Genomic DNA, 22,500 nt, shown 5'->3' with positions numbered 1-22,500 from the left:
CTGGAGTACCGGGCTAGCAACTTACTACTTGAGTTGCTATTAAATGCCTTGATGTCATATTCGACCATAGGCCTATTGGCTATCATTTATAAACTCCTTTGGTGTCTCACATTTTGTTTTAAAATCATGCTTTATTTTTATGCTATTTTACAATGAGAGAGCTTTACAAAGGGTTTACCATTCTTGTATTGTATCGTCTACTGTATTGCATATTTCATGTTTTTATTATTTTCTTACCACTTTAAAAAGGGTTAAAACACATTTGTAAAAACAAATAACCTAATAACCCTATCAGTAAATCTGATTTACATTTAAAGTGTGGTCTGGTATATTTCTTAAAAATCGGTATATTGAGCTTGTAGATCTGCTAGTTTGCAGTTAATGTAAAGTTATTCAGCCTTGTGGTTTATTCTATAAATACATGGTTATACAGAGGTTAAGTTAACGAACTCAAACGCCCCGTTATTCCCTTTAAGACGGTACCGGGGTGCTACACTTCTCTGACACAGAGCAGTTCTTCTCTATGACTATGCACTCAGCATCAGGGCGCATGCTCATGCAGCGACCAGCAGCAGTTGTGACCGGCAGCGTTTGTTCACATTTTTCGTTGTTTATTTTGTGTGTGTTTATGGGAACAGTTTATACGTTTGAGTGTATCAAAGTGTTCATTTACCGACTGTGCACACCAACTTTAAGTCTGTTGTGGCTTTTAAGCTTCTCTTTCTCTGTGACAGTCTAATGTCAGGCTGTCACTGACAGCTGTCACTCAGTGACAGCTAGCTGTGCTAGCGACACTGCTGCACTAGCGATACGGGACTCACTCTCCCAGTGCTCGGTGACTTGTGACATTGGTTGTGGAGAAAAATGGATTTCCACGCCATTATACTAGCATGGCTAGTATTTGACCAAGCCTGGAATCTTGGCAACACGCTCAAGTCTCCCGACCGGGCACCTCGACTCCAGTACGGCAGAGAGCTGCTCCTCCGGTGGAATACCGGTACACACTCACCAGCTGACTTGAAGCTGTCAAACTTTGATGTTACTCAAGCGACTAGGGACTCTCAGGACCTCCCTAGAGGACGACTTCGCGGGATTAGGAAACGGGGAAGAAGAGGCGGCGCTCGTCTGAGGATGAAAACTCAGCCGCTCTCTCGTATCCCGTTACCATCTATTATCCTCTCCAACGCTCAATCACTGAGAAACAAGACCGACGAGCTCCAAGCACAAGCCCGCTACAGCCATGACTTCAGAGACGCCTGCATCCTAGCTTTCACAGAGACCTGGCTGTCTGAGAGGGATTCTGACGGGGACCTACAGATGGACGGTTCCGGCGCGCCTATCCGGCTAGATAGAGACGCCGCCGCAACAGGCAAGTCAACCGGCGGGGGGGTATGCTTGTACATTAATGAACGTTGGTGCAAATCTATCATCGTCCGGGAGAAACTTTGTACTGCTGACATTGAGCTGCTATCTGTCTCACTGCGCCCTCCATATCTGCCGCGGGAATTCCCCCAGATTTTCCTGACTCTTGTGTACATACACCCAAGGGCAAATTAAACTAAAGCATGCGAGCTCATCTACCAAGTCACACAGAAGCTACGTTCCATTTCCCCTGACTCACCTAACTTTATCCTTGGAGACATGAACCACTGTACCCTGAAAAGCACACTGAGAGACTTTTATCAATATGTCAATTGCCCTACCAGAAATAACAAAATCATAGATTTGTGTTATGGAAATATTAAAGGTGCTTATAAATCGATCCCTCTTCCACCCCTAGGCTCGGTCTGATCACAATTGCATTAACCTTATCCCCGTCTACCGCACTGTATTGAAGCGAGGTAAAGTGCAGACCTTTCAGGTAAAAGATTGGAATGAAAATGCATGCCTCACTTTACAGGGTTGCCTGGAGGCGACCGACTGGGATATGTTCAAGGAATCCTCTAATGACATTGATGAGTTAACAGACGTTGTGAGCAGTTGGGTGGCATATTGTTAAAATATTGTTATTCCGGATAAAACTGTAAGAGTCTATCCCAATAGCAAACCGTGGGTCTCTAAGACACTGAAAACACTACTGTACAATAAGGAACAGAGCAGTCCTGTTTGACATTCAGAAGGAAATTAAACGTGAAATCAGGGCATGCAAAAAATTGAGTCTCAGCTCAAAATGAATAATTTAGGATCTGCTTGGGACAGCATGAAAATAATCACAGGGATGAAGGACTGTGGCAGCAGTAAAGTTCAGCTCACTGGCTACACTTCTGATGTAGAGCTGGCTCAGGACCTAAATAACTTTTATGGTAGGTTTGATGCCCATGACTATACGGTCAAACACAACGAAATTAGGAATAGTCTCACGTCGGCCCCTCCATTGAATCCCTTTTTTAATGAAACTGACGTAACCAAGTGCTTTAAGAGGTGTCAACCCAGGAAAAGTCCTGGCCCTGATAAACTCAGCGGGCGCTGAAACATGTGCTGACCAGCGAGGCCCCATTTTTTATCTTTAATGTGTCCCTCTCCCTGCAGAAGGTGCCTTCTCTCTGGAAACAGTCCATAGTGGTACCTGTTGCCCAAATAAAGAAACCAATGGAATTGAACGATTTCCGACCTGTTGCCCTGACCTCTCTGGTTATGAAACAATTTGAAAAGTTGGTGAAAACTGAGCTCCTGGTGAAAACTGAGTCTATGTTAGACCCCTTTCAGTTTGCCTACAGAACCAGGAGAGGCGTGCAAGACGCCTCATCGACCTTATTGAACCTACAGAACCAGGAGAGGTGTGCAAGACGCCTCATCGACCTTATTGAACCTTCTATATAAGCATTTAGGCAGTAAGAAGCACGCCAGGCTGCTCTTTGTAGATTTATCACAATACAGCCTCATGTTCTGGCGGACAAACTTATACATCTATTCTGTCTAGATGTGGGTCTTGTAGGCTGGATCCTAGACTTTCTCACAAATAGATCTCAACAGGTAAAAGTCAATGGAATCTTATCCAGCCTACTAACTGTCTGCCTTCTTGTACATCTTATACACAAATGATTGTGTGAGTCGCCACGCCAACAGATTTATTATCAAGTACGCTGACGACTCAATCATAGTCAGCTTGCTTGGTGATAATGAAGTTGGCCACGGCCAAATACTTGATGACTTCCTCTCTTGGTGTGGGGATGCTTTTCTCCAACTAAATGTCTCAAAAACCAAAGAGATGTGTGTTGACTTTAGAAGATCCCCCCCAGTTCCCCAGAGCAGTGTTGTCCATGGTGAGCAAGTTGACCTGGTGACCACCTACAAATACTTGGGCACCACATTTGACAGCAAGCTGAAATTCCATGTCAACTGTGATCTGCTGTGTAAGAAAGGCCAACAACGCCTCTTTTGTTTTAGGAGGCTCGCCAAATTTCAGGTGGATAAATCTCTAATGAAACTGTTCTACAGTGCTTTTATTGAGTCAATTATATCCTTCTCCATTATTTGCTGGTACGGAAACCTGAACATAAAGGACAAAAACCAGCTTGGTAGGATTGTGCGAACGGCCTCAAAAATAGCAGGAGTAAATTTCAGTAGCCTGGATCATGTCTTTAAAAACCAGGTGCTTAAGAAAGCCAAGTCCATTTCTTCGGACAACTCCCATCCCCTCAGCTCTGAGTACAGGCTGCTTCCTTCCGGCCTTCGCCTAAAGGTTCCAGGGGCCAAAAGTAACGGGTATAAATTCTCCTTCGTGCCTGCCTGTGTCTATCCAGGCCTTAAATGACGATAGGAGAGGAGGTAACTTTGTCGCCGTTATGAATTTCCTTTGTTACACTGAAACCTTGAACTGTTTTATTTGTGTACCATTATGTGTACCATGCTCTTTTTACTGTGTTTTATGTGATTCATGTGTCTGCCTGTTATGCTTTGTTGTAAACCAAATCGCCCTTCAGGGACAAACAAATAAATGAACCTGAACCTTCTCTGACAGAGCAGTTCAACTTCCTGTTACTTCTCTGACACAGAGCAGTTCAACTTCCTGTTACTTCTCTGACAGAGCAGTTCAACTTCCTGTTACTTCTCTGACAGAGCAGTTCAACTTCAGCCAGCCAATAGTGGGACACCGCTGAGAGCCACACACAGCTGCAGTTAGGTTCTTAAACCATTTTGACCTGAGATCAGATTCTAAAAATGTCTTCTACATCCTGACAGTTTTCTGAAAAAGCTATGTTTCTATGTCAGTCGTTCTTTGATTTACGAGCAAAGAGATGTAATGATGGCTACATTTTGATAAAATAATGATGATTAATGATTTTAACTATTTTCGAGTGGTTTATTGGGTCTTTTTTCCACCTCTCATACCAAACGTCTTGTAGCCTACAACTGTAATACAAATAAAGTCAATTTATGTCAATAAACAGTCTAGACAAAGCCAAGTGACAACTGTGTAAGTCAACGCACGTGAGCTGCAACTGGCCACGGCCCTCATCAAGTCACCTTTCGCGCAATGTGGCCCTTGCCCCAAAATGAGTTTGACACCACTGCCCTAGTGTGTGTGTGTGTGTGTGTGTGTGTGTGTGTGTGTGTGTGTGTGTGTGTGTGTGTGTTCTTGACAGAACTCGTAGTCTATCATTCTGATAGACTACGAGTGAAGGCTTACATCAACAGGCAGGGCATGAATGAGCATGTTTTTAGCCTCAAAACAGGAATAGATGACTTTAAGCATGAGTCTTGTAAACTGTACTGTGTTTTCCTTGACTTCAGAGACGCCTTTGGAACATTAAGCCACAAAGTCATGATTCAATCACTGGAGGAAATACAGCTGCCCCAGATGTTTATTGACATTGTGAAAAATGTTTACAGGGGCTCCTTTATTCAGGTAATATGTGGGAAAGATCTAACCCAGCCAACACCACTACAGATAGGCATTAAAACTGGCTGTCCATGGAGCGCAGTACATTTTATTATTGCCACCAACCAATGGATAAAGTGGATGTGTCAGTGTGCCCCCCACGGTGTGATCTCCCCCAACCCTGTACAGGGATACGCGGATGACATTTCCTTGGCCTCTAGGGAAGAGAGCACAATTAAAAACATGCTCTCCAGGACGGACCGCTTTTTAGAATGGTCAGGCCTAGAGGTCAAAAACACGAAATGTGCTGTCTTGTACGAAAGGAGGAGTGGAGGGAACCGGTGGTACCACTCCAAAACAGACACACCCCCAGTTTTCACCATAGCCTCGAAACCCCTACGTGTATACGCTCTCCATGAGACATACAACTACCTTGGACATAAAATCAACATCGCAGGAGAATGGAAGGAGCAGGTCAACAACATCTTGTCTGATTTTACATCTCGGCTGGACCTGATTGACAGGTGTCCACTGCCCCTGACTATGAAGTTGGAAGCAATCAGACAGGTGGCGCTCTCCAAAGTTCAACACCTGTTCTCTAATGTCCACATTCAACAGAAAGGTCTGTGTGAGATGAATGACAAAACAGTGAGCCTAGTGCGAAAATGGTTTGGACTAAACTCACACAGCACCCGCGACATCATTTTTCATCCACAGTGGGAGGGAGGGCTGGGAGTCCCAAACGTGGAATGGATCTACACCAGCATGAGGATTTCTCACCTCTTAAAAATGTTAAACAACGACAAGGATGTTAGGGAGCTGGCTCGATCCTCCCTGTTCCTGGACCTAAGGAGGCGTAAGGTCCCACTGGCCAGGGAGTTAGAGCCACACTTCCTTGGCTTCCGGAGGAAACCCAACGGGAAACTGGACACCCGTTCCGCTGGCTTTGGGGTTTGGTCGGACTGGCCTAGACCTAAATGACCTCTGTGTCCGTACTGGAGTGTCCCTGGAGTGGGTGCGGTCTGACTCAGAGACTGTGAGGGTCTCCGAGGATATCATAACTGACCCCCTCACCCAGGTCAGGGCAACGGTCACCTATGCTGGACACAGTCACCTGCTAACAGCTACAGGTGCCAGACGAGTCCTCATGGATGTACACCAGCACCAACAACAACAACACTGGACTAAAACTCCAAGGGAAGCTTGCATGTCTTCCCCATGCTGATCACTCCGTTTCACACGCATTCATCAAGAACACTGCACTCAATGAGGACATTATCACATTCACAGTTAAGGCCAGACTACAAGTCCTTCCCACCAGACTCAATCTATCCATCTGGTTCCCCACCACTCAGGTCCCTCATTGCTTGCACCACACCACAGAACAGATCACTGAAACACTGTCACACATCTTGAATGGATGTTATGCATATAAAGGAATGTACATAGCACGCCATGATAGAATAGTGGAACTCATAGCAAAGGATATATCAAAATACCATGCATCTTCAGTGAGAATGTACAAACATTCCAGGGTCATTCCATCCATGTTCCAACTCAATGATAACTCAGATACCTTTACATCTCTAGCAGCTAATACACCAGATATTGTTGTGGTTGATGAAGAGTCCAGAGAAGTGTCTGTATTGGAGATAGCCTGCACCTTTGACCACAGCCTAGAGGAAGCCTTTATGACCAAGGTCATAAAATACCAACCACTTCTACATAACATCTCAGAGCTGGGCTATAGGTGCAGACTATTTGTCTTTATTAGAGCTGGGACTCGATTAAACAAATTAATCTAATTAATCAGAGGCTTTGTAGTTAATTAATCTCGATTAATCGCATTTTAATCGCATATCAATATTCAACCCGAGAACAGTGAGAAACCTTTTTTTTCAAATGTGTTTTGGTATCCCAGTGAATAGTGACTACGGGATTCCACTCATTTTCAACATTTTACTGTCATTAATATACCTTAGAGTTGTTGTGTGGATATAATAAGAAAGTCCCCCCCATTCTGTGTTGCCTAGAACTGGAGGTCTGAAAAAAATCAGTAACATTATGAAGTACATCTCAGTGACATCACAAAAATGTACTTCATAATGTTAGTTTTTTTCAGACCTCCAGTTCTATAGGCAACACATAATGGGGGGACTTTATTATTTCCAGTGCACACAACTCCATAGAAAAATGTTGAAAATGAGTGGTATTCCCCTTTAAGCAATACAACTTTTTTATCCCAACAGATAAACAAGAGCAGCAAGTGCCTATATAGTGTCTTCAGTGTGTATATGAATACTCAAATGTGCTTTACATTGCGGGGCATTAGAACAAATAAAAACAACTTTATTATGGGGGAAACATTTCACATGAGGTTGGGGCTGACCCACTTGCTACTTCAGTATGTTTCGCATCGAGGACAGCTTCATGCTGTGGTGAAATCACCGCGCGTCTCCGGTGGTCTGTGAGACATGTTAAACTGAAGCAGCTAGCAAGCCTAGCATAGAAGCTAACGTTGGTCATAAATGGATCTTTTCCCTCTGACATTGCACACAGCCATGCTGCTATTCACGCGTCCATCCGATAGCTTTTACATCTAAATGTCCCATCCATGGAGCAAAAGCGATATAAGCGGCTCATTTGGGTTTGGACTTTGGGCTTTCTGACGGAGCTGTAGCATAGAGCTGTAGCCTGTAGTGTAGAGTGAACAACTGCTGCTCGTGCCGCAGCCTATTCAGTACTACTAGAAACGCACCCAGTGAGAAACGTTCCGCGGTGGAAAAAAAAGGTGCGATTAAATGCGTTAATTTTTTTAACGCGTTAATTTTTCTGTAGTTAATTAATCTCAATTAACGCGTTAAAGTCCCGGCCCTAGTCTTTATATTTGGCAGCCTAGGGCATATGCACAGACTGGTTGTTAGAGGGTTCCAACAACTTGGGATGCCCAAAAAGGAGGCAAAAAGGCTGGCAAAGTATTGTGGTGTCTCTGCTATAATTGGCAGCCGTCATATATGGCGGAGACGCTGTTACTTATACCCATAGAGTACTGTGTGACATGCCTGTTGTATCATGAAAAGTGAAAACACATACCATGACTTTGCAGATGTAACTTTAATGCACCTATAATATTTGTGTCCTTGTATGCATACCCTTTGTGTGGACATAAATAAATGGTTAAAATGTGTGTGTGTGTGTGTGTGTGTGTGTGTGCGTGCACCTGCAGTGCGTCGTAGTAAAGCGTGCGCGCCTCCTCGTCAGTTTTGTCAGACATGATCCAAGCCTTGAGGAGATACTCGTAGAAACTGTCCCCGAGACCACCTACTGAGACGTGATCTGAAACACACACACACACACACACACACACACACACACACACACACACACACACACACACACACACACACACACACACACACACACACACACACACACACACACACACACACACACACACACACACACACACACACTTAACATCTTTATTTGCATTCACATTTTACAAGAAATTCTTGAACACAACAAGTGCTTCAGGATACAGATCACGGGTACAGGAAGCATCGCCTTCTCCATATATGGTCGACTGCCATTTATTGCAGACACTGAACAGAATTTTGCCGATGCCTGATCAGCTCTCGGCTTATTGGGCATTCCTGCAATCTGCAGGCTCCTCACGACTGATTCATGGACATTACCAAGGCTTCCAAATATGAACACAAGTAGTTTACATCTGTAGCCAAGCTGTATAACAGCATCCTTAAGACGCTGGTACTTAAGCACCTTGGTAAGGAATGCCTTTTCCAGACTGTGGTCAAATGTACATGCCACTTCCAAAATGGTCACTTCTCTACTGTCCTCATCAACAACAACAATATCTGGTGAATTAGATGTGACATCTGAAAAGGCATCATTTTCATTATTGTGCATGAACATGGCAGTTGAAACACGTGAGTGCTTGTACATTTTGGCAGATGATGAAACATATGAATCTATGTCCTTAGCTAATAGGTCAACAATGCTGTCGTGCCTAGCAATGTACATTCCCTTATATACATAGCAGCCATTAAGACTATGTGACAGTGTTTCTGTTCCCTTATATACATAGCAGCCATTAGGACTATGTGACAGTGTTTCTGTTCCCTTATATACATAGCAGCCATTAAGACTATGTGACAGTGTTTCTATACATAGCAGCCATTAAGACTATGTGACAGTGTTTCTGTTCCCTTATATACATAGCAGCCATTAAGACTATGTGACAGTGTTTATATACATAGCAGCCATTAAGACTATGTGACAGTGTTTATATACATAGCAGCCATTAAGACTATGTGACAGTGTTTCTATACATAGCAGCCATTAAGACTATGTGACAGTGTTTATACATAGCAGCCATTAAGACATTAAGACTATGTGACAGTGTTTATATACATAGCAGCCATTAAGACTATGTGACAGTGTTTCTATACATAGCAGCCATTAAGACTATGTGACAGTGTTTCTGTAACTGGAGTTACAGAAACATACACACGCACACACTCCAACTATTGATGTATGTCCACACAAAGGAGAATTCCATTTCCATGAAAACACATAAATGACACTGAAATCCTCCTCATAGAGCTCACCCAAACACACCTCTCTGTTTTTACTAAAACTACAACATGACGTCACTGAGCCGCGGTGGTAAGAGACTCACCGCTCACCCAAACACACCTCTGTTTTTACTAAAACTACAACATGACGTCACTGAGCCGCGGTGGTAAGAGACTCACCGCTCACCCAAACACACCTCTCTGTTTTTACTAAAACTACAAAATGACGTCACTGAGCCGCGGTGGTAAGAGACTCACCGCTCACCCAAACACACCTCTCTGTTTTTACTAAAACTACAACATGACGTCACTGAGCCGCGGTGGTAAGAGACTCACCGCTCACCCAAACACACCTCTCTGTTTTTACTAAAACTACAACATGACGTCACTGAGCCGCGGTGGTAAGAGACTCACCGCTCACCCAAACACACCTCTGTTTTTACTAAAACTACAACATGACGTCACTGAGCCGCGGTGGTAAGAGACTCACCGCTCACCCAAACACACCTCTCTGTTTTACTAAAACTACAACATGAGGTCACTGAGCCGCGGTGGTAAGAGACTCACCCAAACACACCTCTCTGTTTTTACTAAAACTACAACATGACGTCACTGAGCCGCGGTGGTAAGAGACTCACCGCTCACCCAAACACACCTCTCTGTTTTTACTAAAACTACAACATGACGTCACTGAGCCGCGGTGGTAAGAGACTCACCGCTCACCCAAACACACCTCTGTTTTTACTAAAACTACAACATGACGTCACTGAGCCGCGGTGGTAAGAGACTCACCGCTCACCCAAACACACCTCTCTGTTTTTACTAAAACTACAAAATGACGTCACTGAGCCGCGGTGGTAAGAGACTCACCGCTCACCCAAACACACCTCTCTGTTTTTACTAAAACTACAACATGACGTCACTGAGCCGCGGTGGTAAGAGACTCACCGCTCACCCAAACACACCTCTCTGTTTTTACTAAAACTACAACATGACGTCACTGAGCCGCGGCGGTAAGAGACTCACCCAAACACACCTCTCTGTTTTTACTAAAACTACAACATGACGTCACTGAGCCGCGGTGGTAAGAGACTCACCCAAACACACCTCTCTGTTTTTACTAAGCACCATTTCGGTGGTCTCCTCTTCAGCACTGGACTATGAATAATTTAATAACAGTAATAGTTTATATGAACAGGCTTTATATTAACTATTATATTAACCCCTTATACAGACGTGTTTGCGTGCGTGTGTGCGTGCGTGCGTACTCACGCTGGCCCCACTGTCCGCTGTTAGGGTTCAGGTAGTTCGGGTACAGACCCTGAGGTTTGTCCAGTCTGGAGAGAACCTTACGGATGGCCATCACCTGAGGAGCGCACACACACACACACGCCCACACACACACGCACGCACGCACGCACGCACGCACGCACGCACGCACACACACACACACGCACGCACGCACGCACGCACGCACGCACGCACGCACGCACGCACGCACGCACACACACACACGCACACACGCACGCACACATACAGTGTGTGAATGGGTGAATGGATAAAGACAGACAGACAGACAGACAGACAGACAGACAGACAGACAGACAGACAGACAGGTAACGTGTCTCACCTTCTCCTTGAACAGGGGGTTTCCAGACAGGAAGTGGAGGTGCATGAACTCCAGATGGAGCGTCCCGTATTCGGCCAGAATGCTGCTCCCCCCCGACGCCCAGGGCCAGTTCCTCCCCACGCCACTAGGGGGAGACATTAGACACACAGAATGAGGCCCAGGGCCAGTTCCTCCCCACGCCACTAGGGGGAGACATTAGACACACAGAATGAGGCCCAGGGCCAGTTCCTCCCCACGCCACTAGGGGGAGACATTAGACACACAGAATGAGGCCCAGGGCCAGTTCCTCCCCACGCCACTAGAGGGAGACATTAGACACACAGAATGAGGCCCAGGGCCAGTTCCTCCCCACGCCACTAGGGGGAGATATTAGACACACAGAATGAGGCCCAGGGCCAGTTCCTCCCCACGCCACTAGGGGGAGACATTAGACACACAGAATGAGGCCCAGGGCCAGTTCCTCCCCACGCCACTAGGGGGAGACATTAGACACACAGAATGAGGACCAGGGCCAGTTCCTCCCCACGCCACTAGGGGGAGACATTAGACACACAGAATGAGGCCCAGGGCCAGTTCCTCCCCACGCCACTAGGGGGAGACATTAGACACACAGAATGAGGCCCAGGGCCAGTTCCTCCCCACGCCACTAGGGGGAGACAATTCAATTCAATTCAAAGGGCTTTATTGGCATGAGAAAACATACGTTTACATTGCCAAAGCAGAAAGCACAATACAACAATACATCAATACAATCAAAACAAACAATATGTACATTTGAACGTCAGAATCTTCAATAGATCAATTTCTATATTGTACCAAGATCACTGGATGCAGGTATAGTGCAGGAATATACACAATGATTAGTCTTTAGGGTGGTTGTGTTCCGTTTGATATCCTTCTCCTATCAACTCACAAATCTTGCTGCTGTGTTGTTTGTTGTACTTCGCCCAGCAGATATGGGAGTTTTTTGTCATTGGTCATGTTTTCAAAATCTCCGTGTGTGGTTGTAATCTGTGGGAAGTATGTGTCTCTGATGTCTTGGTACAATGGACAGATGGTTAGGAAGTGTAGCTCGGTTTCCACTTCATTTTGTGTGCAGTGGGTGCATAGTCTGTCTTCTCTCGGGATACAGGTCTGCCTATGACGGCCTTTCTCGATCGCAAGACTGTGCTCACTGAGTCTGTACCTAGTTAGGATTTTTCTTTGTTTTGGGTCGGTCACGGTGCTCAGGTATTCTGCCACTGCGTATTCTCTGTTTAGGGCCAGATAGCATTCTAGTTTACTCTGCTTTTGTGTTGCTTCTTTCCAATGTGTGTGTAGTTTTCCTTTTGCGGTTTTATAATTTGGTTTAGTCCAATGGGTTTTCTATCTCGTGGCTCTGTTTGTGTCCGGAGTTCCAGGGCCAGCTGGCTGAGGGGGCATCTCTCTAGAGTTTCGCTGTGTGTGAGTGCCTTGTTATGGAGTGCATCTAGGTAGCTTTCTTTTAGGTGGTTGTAGAACTTAAGTGCTCTCTTTTTTATTTTGATTACGAGTGGGTATCGTCCTAATTCTGCCCTGCATGCATTATTTGGTGTTTTTCGCTGGGTACGGAGAATGGATTTGCAGAATTCTGTGTGTAGGGTTAGGGATGACCACGGATGTGGTCTAAAAGGTATGTCCATATGATGACCACGGATGTGGTCTAAAAGGTATGTCCATATGATGACCACGGATGTGGTCTCAAAGGTATGTCCATATGATGACCACGGATGTGGTCTAAAAGGTATGTCCATATGATGACCACGGATGTGGTCTAAAAGGTATGTCCATATGATGACCACGGATGTGGTCTCAAAGGTATGTCCATATGATGACCACGGATGTGGTCTCAAAGGTATGTCCATATGATGACCACGGATGTGGTCTAAAAGGTATGTCCATATGATGACCACGGATGTGGTCTAAAAGGTATGTCCATATGATGACCACGGATGTGGTCTCAAAGGTATGTCCATATGATGACCACGGATGTGGTCTAAAAGGTATGTCCATATGATGACCACGGATGTGGTCTAAAAGGTATGTCCATATGATGACCACGGATGTGGTCTAAAAGGTATGTCCATATGATGACCACGGATGTGGTCTAAAAGGTATGTCCATATGATGACCACGGATGTGGTCTAAAAGGTATGTCCATATGATGACCACGGATGTGGTCTCAAAGGTATGTCCATATGATGACCACGGATGTGGTCTAAAAGGTATGTCCATATGATGACCACGGATGTGGTCTAAAAGGTATGTCCATATGATGACCACGGATGTGGTCTCAAAGGTATGTCCATATGATGACCACGGATGTGGTCTCAAAGGTATGTCCATATGATGACCACGGATGTGGTCTAAAAGGTATGTCCATATGATGACCACGGATGTGGTCTAAAAGGTATGTCCATATGATGACCACGGATGTGGTCTCAAAGGTATGTCCATATGATGACCACGGATGTGGTCTAAAAGGTATGTCCATATGATGACCACGGATGTGGTCTAAAAGGTATGTCCATATGATGACCACGGATGTGGTCTAAAAGGTATGTCCATATGATGACCACGGATGTGGTCTAAAAGGTATGTCCATATGATGACCACTGATGTGGTCTAAAAGGTATGTCCATATGATGACCACGGATGTGGTCTAAAAGGTATGTCCATATGATGACCACGGATGTGGTCTCAAAGGTATGTCCATATGATGACCACGGATGTGGTCTCAAAGGTATGTCCATATGACGACCACGGATGTGGTCTCAAAGGTATGTCCATATGATGACCACGGATGTGGTCTCAAAGGTATGTCCATATGATGACCACGGATGTGGTCTAAAAGGTATGTCCATATGATGACCACGGATGTGGTCTCAAAGGTATGTCCATATGACGACCACGGATGTGGTCTCAAAGGTATGTCCATATGATGACCACGGATGTGGTCTCAAAGGTATGTCCATATGATGACCACGGATGTGGTCTAAAAGGTATGTCCATATGATGACCACGGATGTGGTCTCAAAGGTATGTCCATATGATGACCACGGATGTGGTCTAAAAGGTATGTCCATATGATGACCACGGATGTGGTCTAAAAGGTATGTCCATATGATGACCACGGATGTGGTCTCAAAGGTATGTCCATATGATGACCACGGATGTGGTCTCAAAGGTATGTCCATATGATGACCACGGATGTGGTCTAAAAGGTATGTCCATATGATGACCACGGATGTGGTCTAAAAGGTATGTCCATATGATGACCACGGATGTGGTCTCAAAGGTATGTCCATATGATGACCACGGATGTGGTCTCAAAGGTATGTCCATATGATGACCACGGATGTGGTCTAAAAGGTATGTCCATATGATGACCACGGATGTGGTCTAAAAGGTATGTCCATATGATGACCACGGATGTGGTCTCAAAGGTATGTCCATATGATGACCACGGATGTGGTCTCAAAGGTATGTCCATATGATGACCACGGATGTGGTCTAAAAGGTATGTCCATATGATGACCACGGATGTGGTCTAAAAGGTATGTCCATATGATGACCACGGATGTGGTCTCAAAGGTATGTCCATATGATGACCACTGATGTGGTCTCAAAGGTATGTCCATATGATGACCATATGATGGGATTCCTCTTCCCATCCACTTGCATTAACCCATTTAGGCCTGACGTCAAAATTTAAAAGTCTTCTAAATCCTGACAGTTTTCTGAAATACCTCATGTTTCTGTATCAGTGGTTCTCACAGGGTTAAACCTCATGTTTCTGTATCAGTGGTTCTCACAGGGTTAATACCTCATGTTTCTGTATCAGTGGTTCTCACAGGGTTAATACCTCATGTTTCTGTATCAGTGGTTCTCACAGGGTTAATACCTCATGTTTCTGTATCAGTGGTGCTCAATATTTCATGTCAAGGACCCCCAAAAATTATATGTAATTGGCCGCCGACCCCCATCTGAAAATATGTTATTCCAGGAACCCCCCAGAAGCAAAGATATGAGTTAAAAACGTTCGAAAGAATATATATTCAAAGATTTGCACCACATTTTCACGACATTAAAAAAATAGCAGATCTACAAGCTCGTAGCGCGGCACTCGGTGCCGCGCTACGAGCTTGTAGGTCTGCTATTTTTTTCAATAGCTAAAAGTATAACATAATGCTTTAAACACCAAAAGGGGTTCCCGCCCCAAAATGGGTTAAAGGGAGTTGTATGAAATACTTGCCATTAATATAGTGGTCAACTGTATTGATTGATTGCCCGAGTCCCGTGGTGGGAGTTCTGCTCTGGTTTTGGTCAATATTAAGTAGTTCCGGTAATTTTGTGGGGGGGCACAAAGTAAATTAATTCACAAAACTAACGTCATTTGTATTGTTGACCTATTTCTAAAATATTAGTGTAACTTTCATTCAACGATGACGTCTCTATCACATGGAACAATCTTTATCCTCGATGACCTCTCTATCACATGGAACAATCTTTCATTCAACGATGACCTCTCTATCACATGGAACAATCTTTCATTCAACGATGACCTCTCTATCACATGGAACAATCTTTCATTCAACGATGACCTCTCTATCACATGGAACAATCTTTCATTCAACGATGACCTCTCTATCACATGGAACAATCTGTTGGGCGTACTGATATGGACACAAAAAACATACATGCGTATGCATGTACACACTCTGTGTGTGTGTGTGTGTGTGTGTGTGTGTGTGTGTGTGTGTGTGTGTGTGTGTGTGTGTGTGTGTGTGTGTGTGTGTGTGTGAATACCCAAGATGCCAAGCTCTTCCATCTTCTGCATCGCCTCAGGATGGTCTCAAGTGTGTTACAGCAGTGTGTGTGTGCGTGCATGCATTTATGTGTGTGTGCGCGTGAGTGCGTGTGTGCGTGCACATGTGTGTGCGTGCACATGTGCGTGCACATGTGTGTGTGTGTGTGCGTGCGTGCGTGCGTGCGTGTGTGCACGTGTGTGTGCATGTGTGTGTGTGTGTGTGCGTGCGTGCGTGCGTGCGTGCGTGCGTGCGTGCGTGCGTGTGTGCGTGCGTGCACGTGTGTGTGCATGTGTGTGTGTGTGTGTGCGCGTCTTGCTCTATTAATTCAGTGTTTCTGTCCTTGACCCAAAACTGGTCTTATTTCCACTTCCTGTATTTAGACTCAATGCTCCTTAAACCTAGACTGAGATTTACATCTCCTTTATTTTACATTTAGACTCTCCTAGAATGATTTATTTTACATTTCGACTCTCCTAGAATGATTTATTTTACATTTAGACTCTCCTAGAATGATTTATTTTACATTTAGACTCTCCTAGAATGACTTATTTATTTATTATTTATTTTAGGTTAGGGTTAGAACAGTCCCCAAAAATACTAGCATAAAAGCACAGCAAAATGAAGACGTCTCGCTGCAGCCCACGTAGGCTATACGCTGTGTATATAGCTTATATATAGGGTTATATATATATATATATATATATATATATATATATATATATATATGTACATCACCCTAACCCACGTAGGCTATACAGGTATACAGGCTACACGCTGTCACAAACAACACCGTGTAGCCTGGCTGTTCCTGTGTGTGTGGCATGCACGGAGAGAGAGAGAGAGAGAGAGAGAGAGAGAGAGAGAGAGAGAGAGAGAGAGAGAGAGAGAGGACTCACGCTTGTATCACGGCATCCTGCACGTGCGTGAGATGTCAAAATTAATTGGAATAAAAAACAAATGATGTGTAGCCTATATCTATATCAATGATGTGTAGCCTATATCTATATAAATGATGTGTAGCCTATATCTATATCAATGATGTGTAGCCTATATCTATATAAATGATGTGTAGCCTATATCTATATAAATGATGTGTAGCCTATATCTATATCAATGATGTGTAGCCTATATCTATATCAATGATGTGTAGCCTATATCTATATAAATGATGTGTAGCCTATATCTATATAAATGATGTGTAGCCTATATCTATATAAATGATGTGTAGCCTATATCTATATCAATGATGTGTAGCCTATATCTATATCAATGATGTGTAGCCTATATCTATATAAATGATGTGTAGCCTATATCTATATAAATGATGTGTAGCCTATATCTATATCAATGATGTGTAGCCTATATCTATATAAATGATGTGTAGCCTATATCTATATCAATGATGTGTAGCCTATATCTATATCAATGATGTGTAGCCTATATCTATATAAATGATGTGTAGCCTATATCTATATAAATGATGTGTAGCCTATATCTATATAAATGATGTGTAGCCTATATCTATATAAATGATGTGTAGCCTATATCTATATCAATGATGTGTAGCCTATATCTATATAAATGATGTGTAGCCTATATCTATATAAATGATGTGTAGCCTATATCTATATCAATGATGTGTAGCCTATATCTATATCAATGATGTGTAGCCTATATCTATATCAATGATGTGTAGCCTATATCTATATCAATGATGTGTAGCCTATATCTATATCAATGATGTGTAGCCTATATCTATATCAATGATGTGTAGCCTATATCTATATAAATGATGTGTAGCCTATATCTATATAAATGATGTGTAGCCTATATCTATATCAATGATGTGTAGCCTATATCTATATAAATGATGTGTATCCTATATCTATATAAATGATGTGTAGCCTATATCGGGTCTGGATCGCATCTTGGTGAACTCTTGCAGTGTGTGATGCCCAGTCGGCGACCAATGAAAGCCACAACGATATAATGACAGACGATTTAAAAAAAAGACTGTGAAATACATGACGATCTGATGACTCGCCGACAACTTTAAAACTCCTACAGTGTGTCGGGGGCCAATAGGAAGCAGCGACACCATGTAACATACCTCCTACAGTGTGTCGGGGCCAATAGGAAGCAGCGACACCATGTAACATACCAGTGTCGGGGCCAATAGGAAGCAGCGACACCATGTAACATACCTCCTACAGTGTGTCGGGGCCAATAGGAAGCAGCGACACCATGTAACATACCTCCTACAGTGTGTCGGGGCCAATAGGAAGCAGCGACACCATGTAACATACCTCCTACAGTGTGTCGGGGCCAATAGGAAGCAGCGACACCATGTAACATACCTCCTACAGTGTGCCGGGCCAATAGGAAGCAGCGACACCATGTAACATACCTCCTACAGTGTGTCGGGGCCAATAGGAAGCAGCGACACCATGTAACATACCTCCTACAGTGTGTCGGGGCCAATAGGAAGCAGCGACACCATGTGACATACCTCCTACAGTGTGCCGGGCCAATAGGAAGCAGCGACACCATGTAACATACCTCCTACAGTGTGTCGGGGCCAATAGGAAGCAGCGACACCATGTAACATACCTCCTACAGTGTGTCGGGGCCAATAGGAAGCAGCGACACCATGTAACATACCTCCTACAGTGTGTCGGGGCCAATAGGAAGCAGCGACACCATGTAACATACCTCCTACAGTGTGTCGAGGCCAATAGGAAGCAGCGACACCATGTAACATACCTCCTACAGTGTGTCGGGGCCAATAGGAAGCAGCGACACCATGTAACATACCTCCTACAGTGTGTCGGGGCCAATAGGAAGCAGCGACACCATGTAACATACCTCCTACAGTGTGTCGGGGCCAATAGGAAGCAGCGACACCATGTAACATACCTCCTACAGTGTGTCGGGGCCAATAGGAAGCAGCGACACCATGTAACATACCTCCTACAGTGTGTCGGGCCAATAGGAAGCAGCGACACCATGTAACATACCTCCTACAGTGTGTCGGGCCAATAGGAAGCAGCGACACCATGTAACATACCTCCTACAGTGTGTCGGGGCCAATAGGAAGCAGCGACACCATGTAACATACCTCCTACAGTGTGTCGGGCCAATAGGAAGCAGCGACACCATGTAACATACCTCCTACAGTGTGTCGGGCCAATAGGAAGCAGCGACACCATGTAACATACCTCCTACAGTGTGTCGGGGCCAATAGGAAGCAGCGACACCATGTAACATACCTCCTACAGTGTGTCGGGGCCAATAGGAAGCAGCGACACCATGTAACATACCTCCTACAGTGTGTCGAGGCCAATAGGAAGCAGCGACACCATGTAACATACCTCCTACAGTGTGTCGGGGCCAATAGGAAGCAGCGACACCATGTAACATACCTTCCCGTAATTTTAGATCAGTAGACAAAGTTTGACTTGACCCCCCCAACACAAAGCTGGTGACGCAAGGTGGCAGAGCCTTTGCTGCTGTGGAACCAACTACCACTGGACATTAGACAAGGTGGCAGAGCCTTTGCTGCTGTGGAACCAACTACCACTGGACATTAGACAGACCACTTCAGTGTCCACTTTTAAAAGACTCTTAAAAACCCACTATTATAGAAAGGCTTTTAATGAGTTTGAATGAACATCCAGTTTCTGCTTTCTCTTTTTATCTTGTCTTTCATTATTTTTGTATTTTGTTGATTGATTTGAATTGCCTGTTTATGTGAAGCACTTTGTAAACTTGTTTTTGAAAAGTGCTACTGTGATGATCGGGGATCATATATGAGTGTTATTGTTGTGAGATATTATGAATAGCCTTTGTATGGCAGGTCCCTGTTCCATGCCTGGACATGGGCCTATTTATATTTACTATTTAGAGTTCTCACATTGTTATCGGCTACACAGTACCATGGTGGGGGGAGTGGTTGTTATCGGCTACACAGTACCAGGGTGGGGGGAGTGGTTGTTATCGGCTACACAGTACCAGGGTGGGGGGAGTGGTTGTTATCGGCTACACAGTACCAGGGTGGGGGGAGTGGTTGTTATCGGCTACACAGTACCAGGGTGGGGGGAGTGGTTGTTATCGGCTACACAGTACCAGGGTGGGGGGAGTGGTTGTTATCGGCTGCACAGTACCAGGGTGGGGGGAGTGGTTGTTATCGGCTACACAGTACCAGGGTGGGGGGAGTGGTTGTTATCGGCTACACAGTACCAGGGTGGGGGGAGTGGTTGTTATCGGCTACACAGTACCAGGGTGGGGGGAGTGGTTGTTATCGGCTACACAGTACCAGGGTGGGGGGAGTGGTTGTTATCGGCTACACAGTACCAGGGTGGGGGGAGTGGTTGTTATCGGCTACACAGTACCAGGGTGGGGGGAGTGGTTGTTATCGGCTACACAGTACCAGGGTGGGGGGAGTGGTTGTTATCGGCTACACAGTACCAGGGTGGGGGGAGTGGTTGTTATCGGCTACACAGTACCAGGGTGGGGGGAGTGGTTGTTATCGGCTACACAGTACCAGGGTGGGGGGAGTGGTTGTTATCGGCTACACAGTACCAGGGTGGGGGGAGTGGTTGTTATCGGCTGCACAGTACCAGGGTGGGGGGAGTGGTTGTTATCGGCTACACAGTACCAGGGTGGGGGGAGTGGTTGTTATCGGCTACACAGTACCAGGGTGGGGGGAGTGGTTGTTATCGGCTACACAGTACCAGGGTGGGGGGAGTGGTTGTTATCGGCTACACAGTACCAGGGTGGGGGGAGTGGTTGTTATCGGCTACACAGTACCAGGGTGGGGGGAGTGGTTGTTATCGGCTACACAGTACCAGGGTGGGGGGAGTGGTTGTTATCGGCTACACAGTACCAGGGTGGGGGGAGTGGTTGTTATCGGCTACACAGTACCAGGGTGGGGGGAGTGGTTGTTATCGGCTACACAGTACCAGGGTGGGGGGAGTGGTTGTTATCGGCTACACAGTACCAGGGTGGGGGGAGTGGTTGTTATCGGCTGCACAGTACCAGGGTGGGGGGAGTGGTTGTTATCGGCTACACAGTACCAGGGTGGGGGGAGTGGTTGTTATCGGCTACACAGTACCAGGGTGGGGGGAGTGGTTGTTATCGGCTACACAGTACCAGGGTGGGGGGAGTGGTTGTTATCGGCTACACAGTACCAGGGTGGGGGGAGTGGTTGTTATCGGCTACACAGTACCAGGGTGGGGGGAGTGGTTGTTATCGGCTACACAGTACCAGGGTGGGGGGAGTGGTTGTTATCGGCTACACAGTACCAGGGTGGGGGGAGTGGTTGTTATCGGCTACACAGTACCAGGGTGGGGGGAGTGGTTGTTATCGGCTACACAGTACCAGGGTGGGGGGAGTGGTTGTTATCGGCTACACAGTACCAGGGTGGGGGGAGTGGTTGTTATCGGCTACACAGTACCAGGGTGGGGGGAGTGGTTGTTATCGGCTACACAGTACCAGGGTGGGGGGAGTGGTTGTTATCGGCTACACAGTACCAGGGTGGGGGGAGTGGTTGTTATCGGCTACACAGTACCAGGGTGGGGGGAGTGGTTGTTATCGGCTACACAGTACCAGGGTGGGGGGAGTGGTTGTTATCGGCTACACAGTACCAGGGTGGGGGGAGTGGTTGTTATCGGCTACACAGTACCAGGGTGGGGGGAGTGGTTGTTATCGGCTACACAGTACCAGGGTGGGGGGAGTGGTTGTTATCGGCTACACAGTACCAGGGTGGGGGGAGTGGTTGTTATCGGCTACACAGTACCAGGGTGGGGGGAGTGGTTGTTATCGGCTACACAGTACCAGGGTGGGGGGAGTGGTTGTTATCGGCTACACAGTACCAGGGTGGGGGGAGTGGTTACCTGTGTTTTCCCTAATCCTCCGCAGGTGGACTGAGTGATGATTGACACCTAGAGAAGCTGGCCCGTCTGTCAGGGAGTGATCGGCCCTGACTGGCTGTCGGTCTAGAGTGGGAGTGTCTGTCAGGGAGTGATCGGCCCTGACTGGCTGTCGGTCTAGAGTGGGAGTGTCTGTCAGGGAGTGATCGGCCCTGACTGGCTGTCGGTCTAGAGTGGGAGAGTCTGTCAGGGAGTGATCGGCCCTGACTGGCTGTCGGTCTAGAGTGGGAGTGTCTGTCAGGGAGTGATCGGCCCTGACTGGCTGTCGGTCTAGAGTGGGAGTGTCTGTCAGGGAGTGATCGGCCCTGACTGGCTGTCGGTCTAGAGTGGGAGTGTCTGTCAGGGAGTGATCGACCCTGACTGGCTGTCGGTCTAGAGTGGGAGTGTCTGTCAGGGAGTGATCGGCCCTGACTGGCTGTCGGTCTAGAGTGGGAGTGTCTGTCAGGGAGTGATCGGCCCTGACTGGCTGTCGGTCTAGAGTGGGAGTGTCTGTCAGGGAGTGATCGGCCCTGACTGGCTGTCGGTCTAGAGTAGGAGTGTCTGTCAGGGAGTGATCGGCCCTGACTGGCTGTCGGTCTAGAGTGGGAGTGTCTGTCGGGGAGTGATCGGCAGTGACTGGCTGTCGGTCTAGAGTGGGAGTGTCTGTCAGGGAGTGATCGGCCCTGACTGGCTGTCGGTCTAGAGTGGGAGTGTC

General features: G+C 46.0%; 1 protein-coding gene across 1 annotated transcript in view; it reads right to left on the bottom strand.

The window, feature by feature from the left end:
• The window catches only part of LOC306918158 (mannosyl-oligosaccharide 1,2-alpha-mannosidase IA-like), a gene marked incomplete at its 5' end in the record, with an annotated part of 75,933 nt that overhangs the window by 16,099 nt on the left and 37,334 nt on the right, over positions 1-22,500 (bottom strand). Inside the window, 3 exons of the mRNA XM_079531039.1 lie at positions 8,043-8,158; positions 10,690-10,783; positions 11,048-11,171. Of these exons, the coding sequence (XP_079387165.1) occupies positions 8,043-8,158; positions 10,690-10,783; positions 11,048-11,171 (334 nt within the window). The remainder of the gene's footprint in view (positions 1-8,042; positions 8,159-10,689; positions 10,784-11,047; positions 11,172-22,500) is intronic.

The sequence above is a fragment of the Electrona antarctica genome, assembly GCF_951216825.1.
Source record: "Electrona antarctica genome assembly, contig: scaffold_120, whole genome shotgun sequence".
NCBI lineage: Eukaryota > Metazoa > Chordata > Actinopteri > Myctophiformes > Myctophidae > Electrona > Electrona antarctica.
This window is presented reverse-complemented; position numbering and strand designations above follow the sequence as displayed.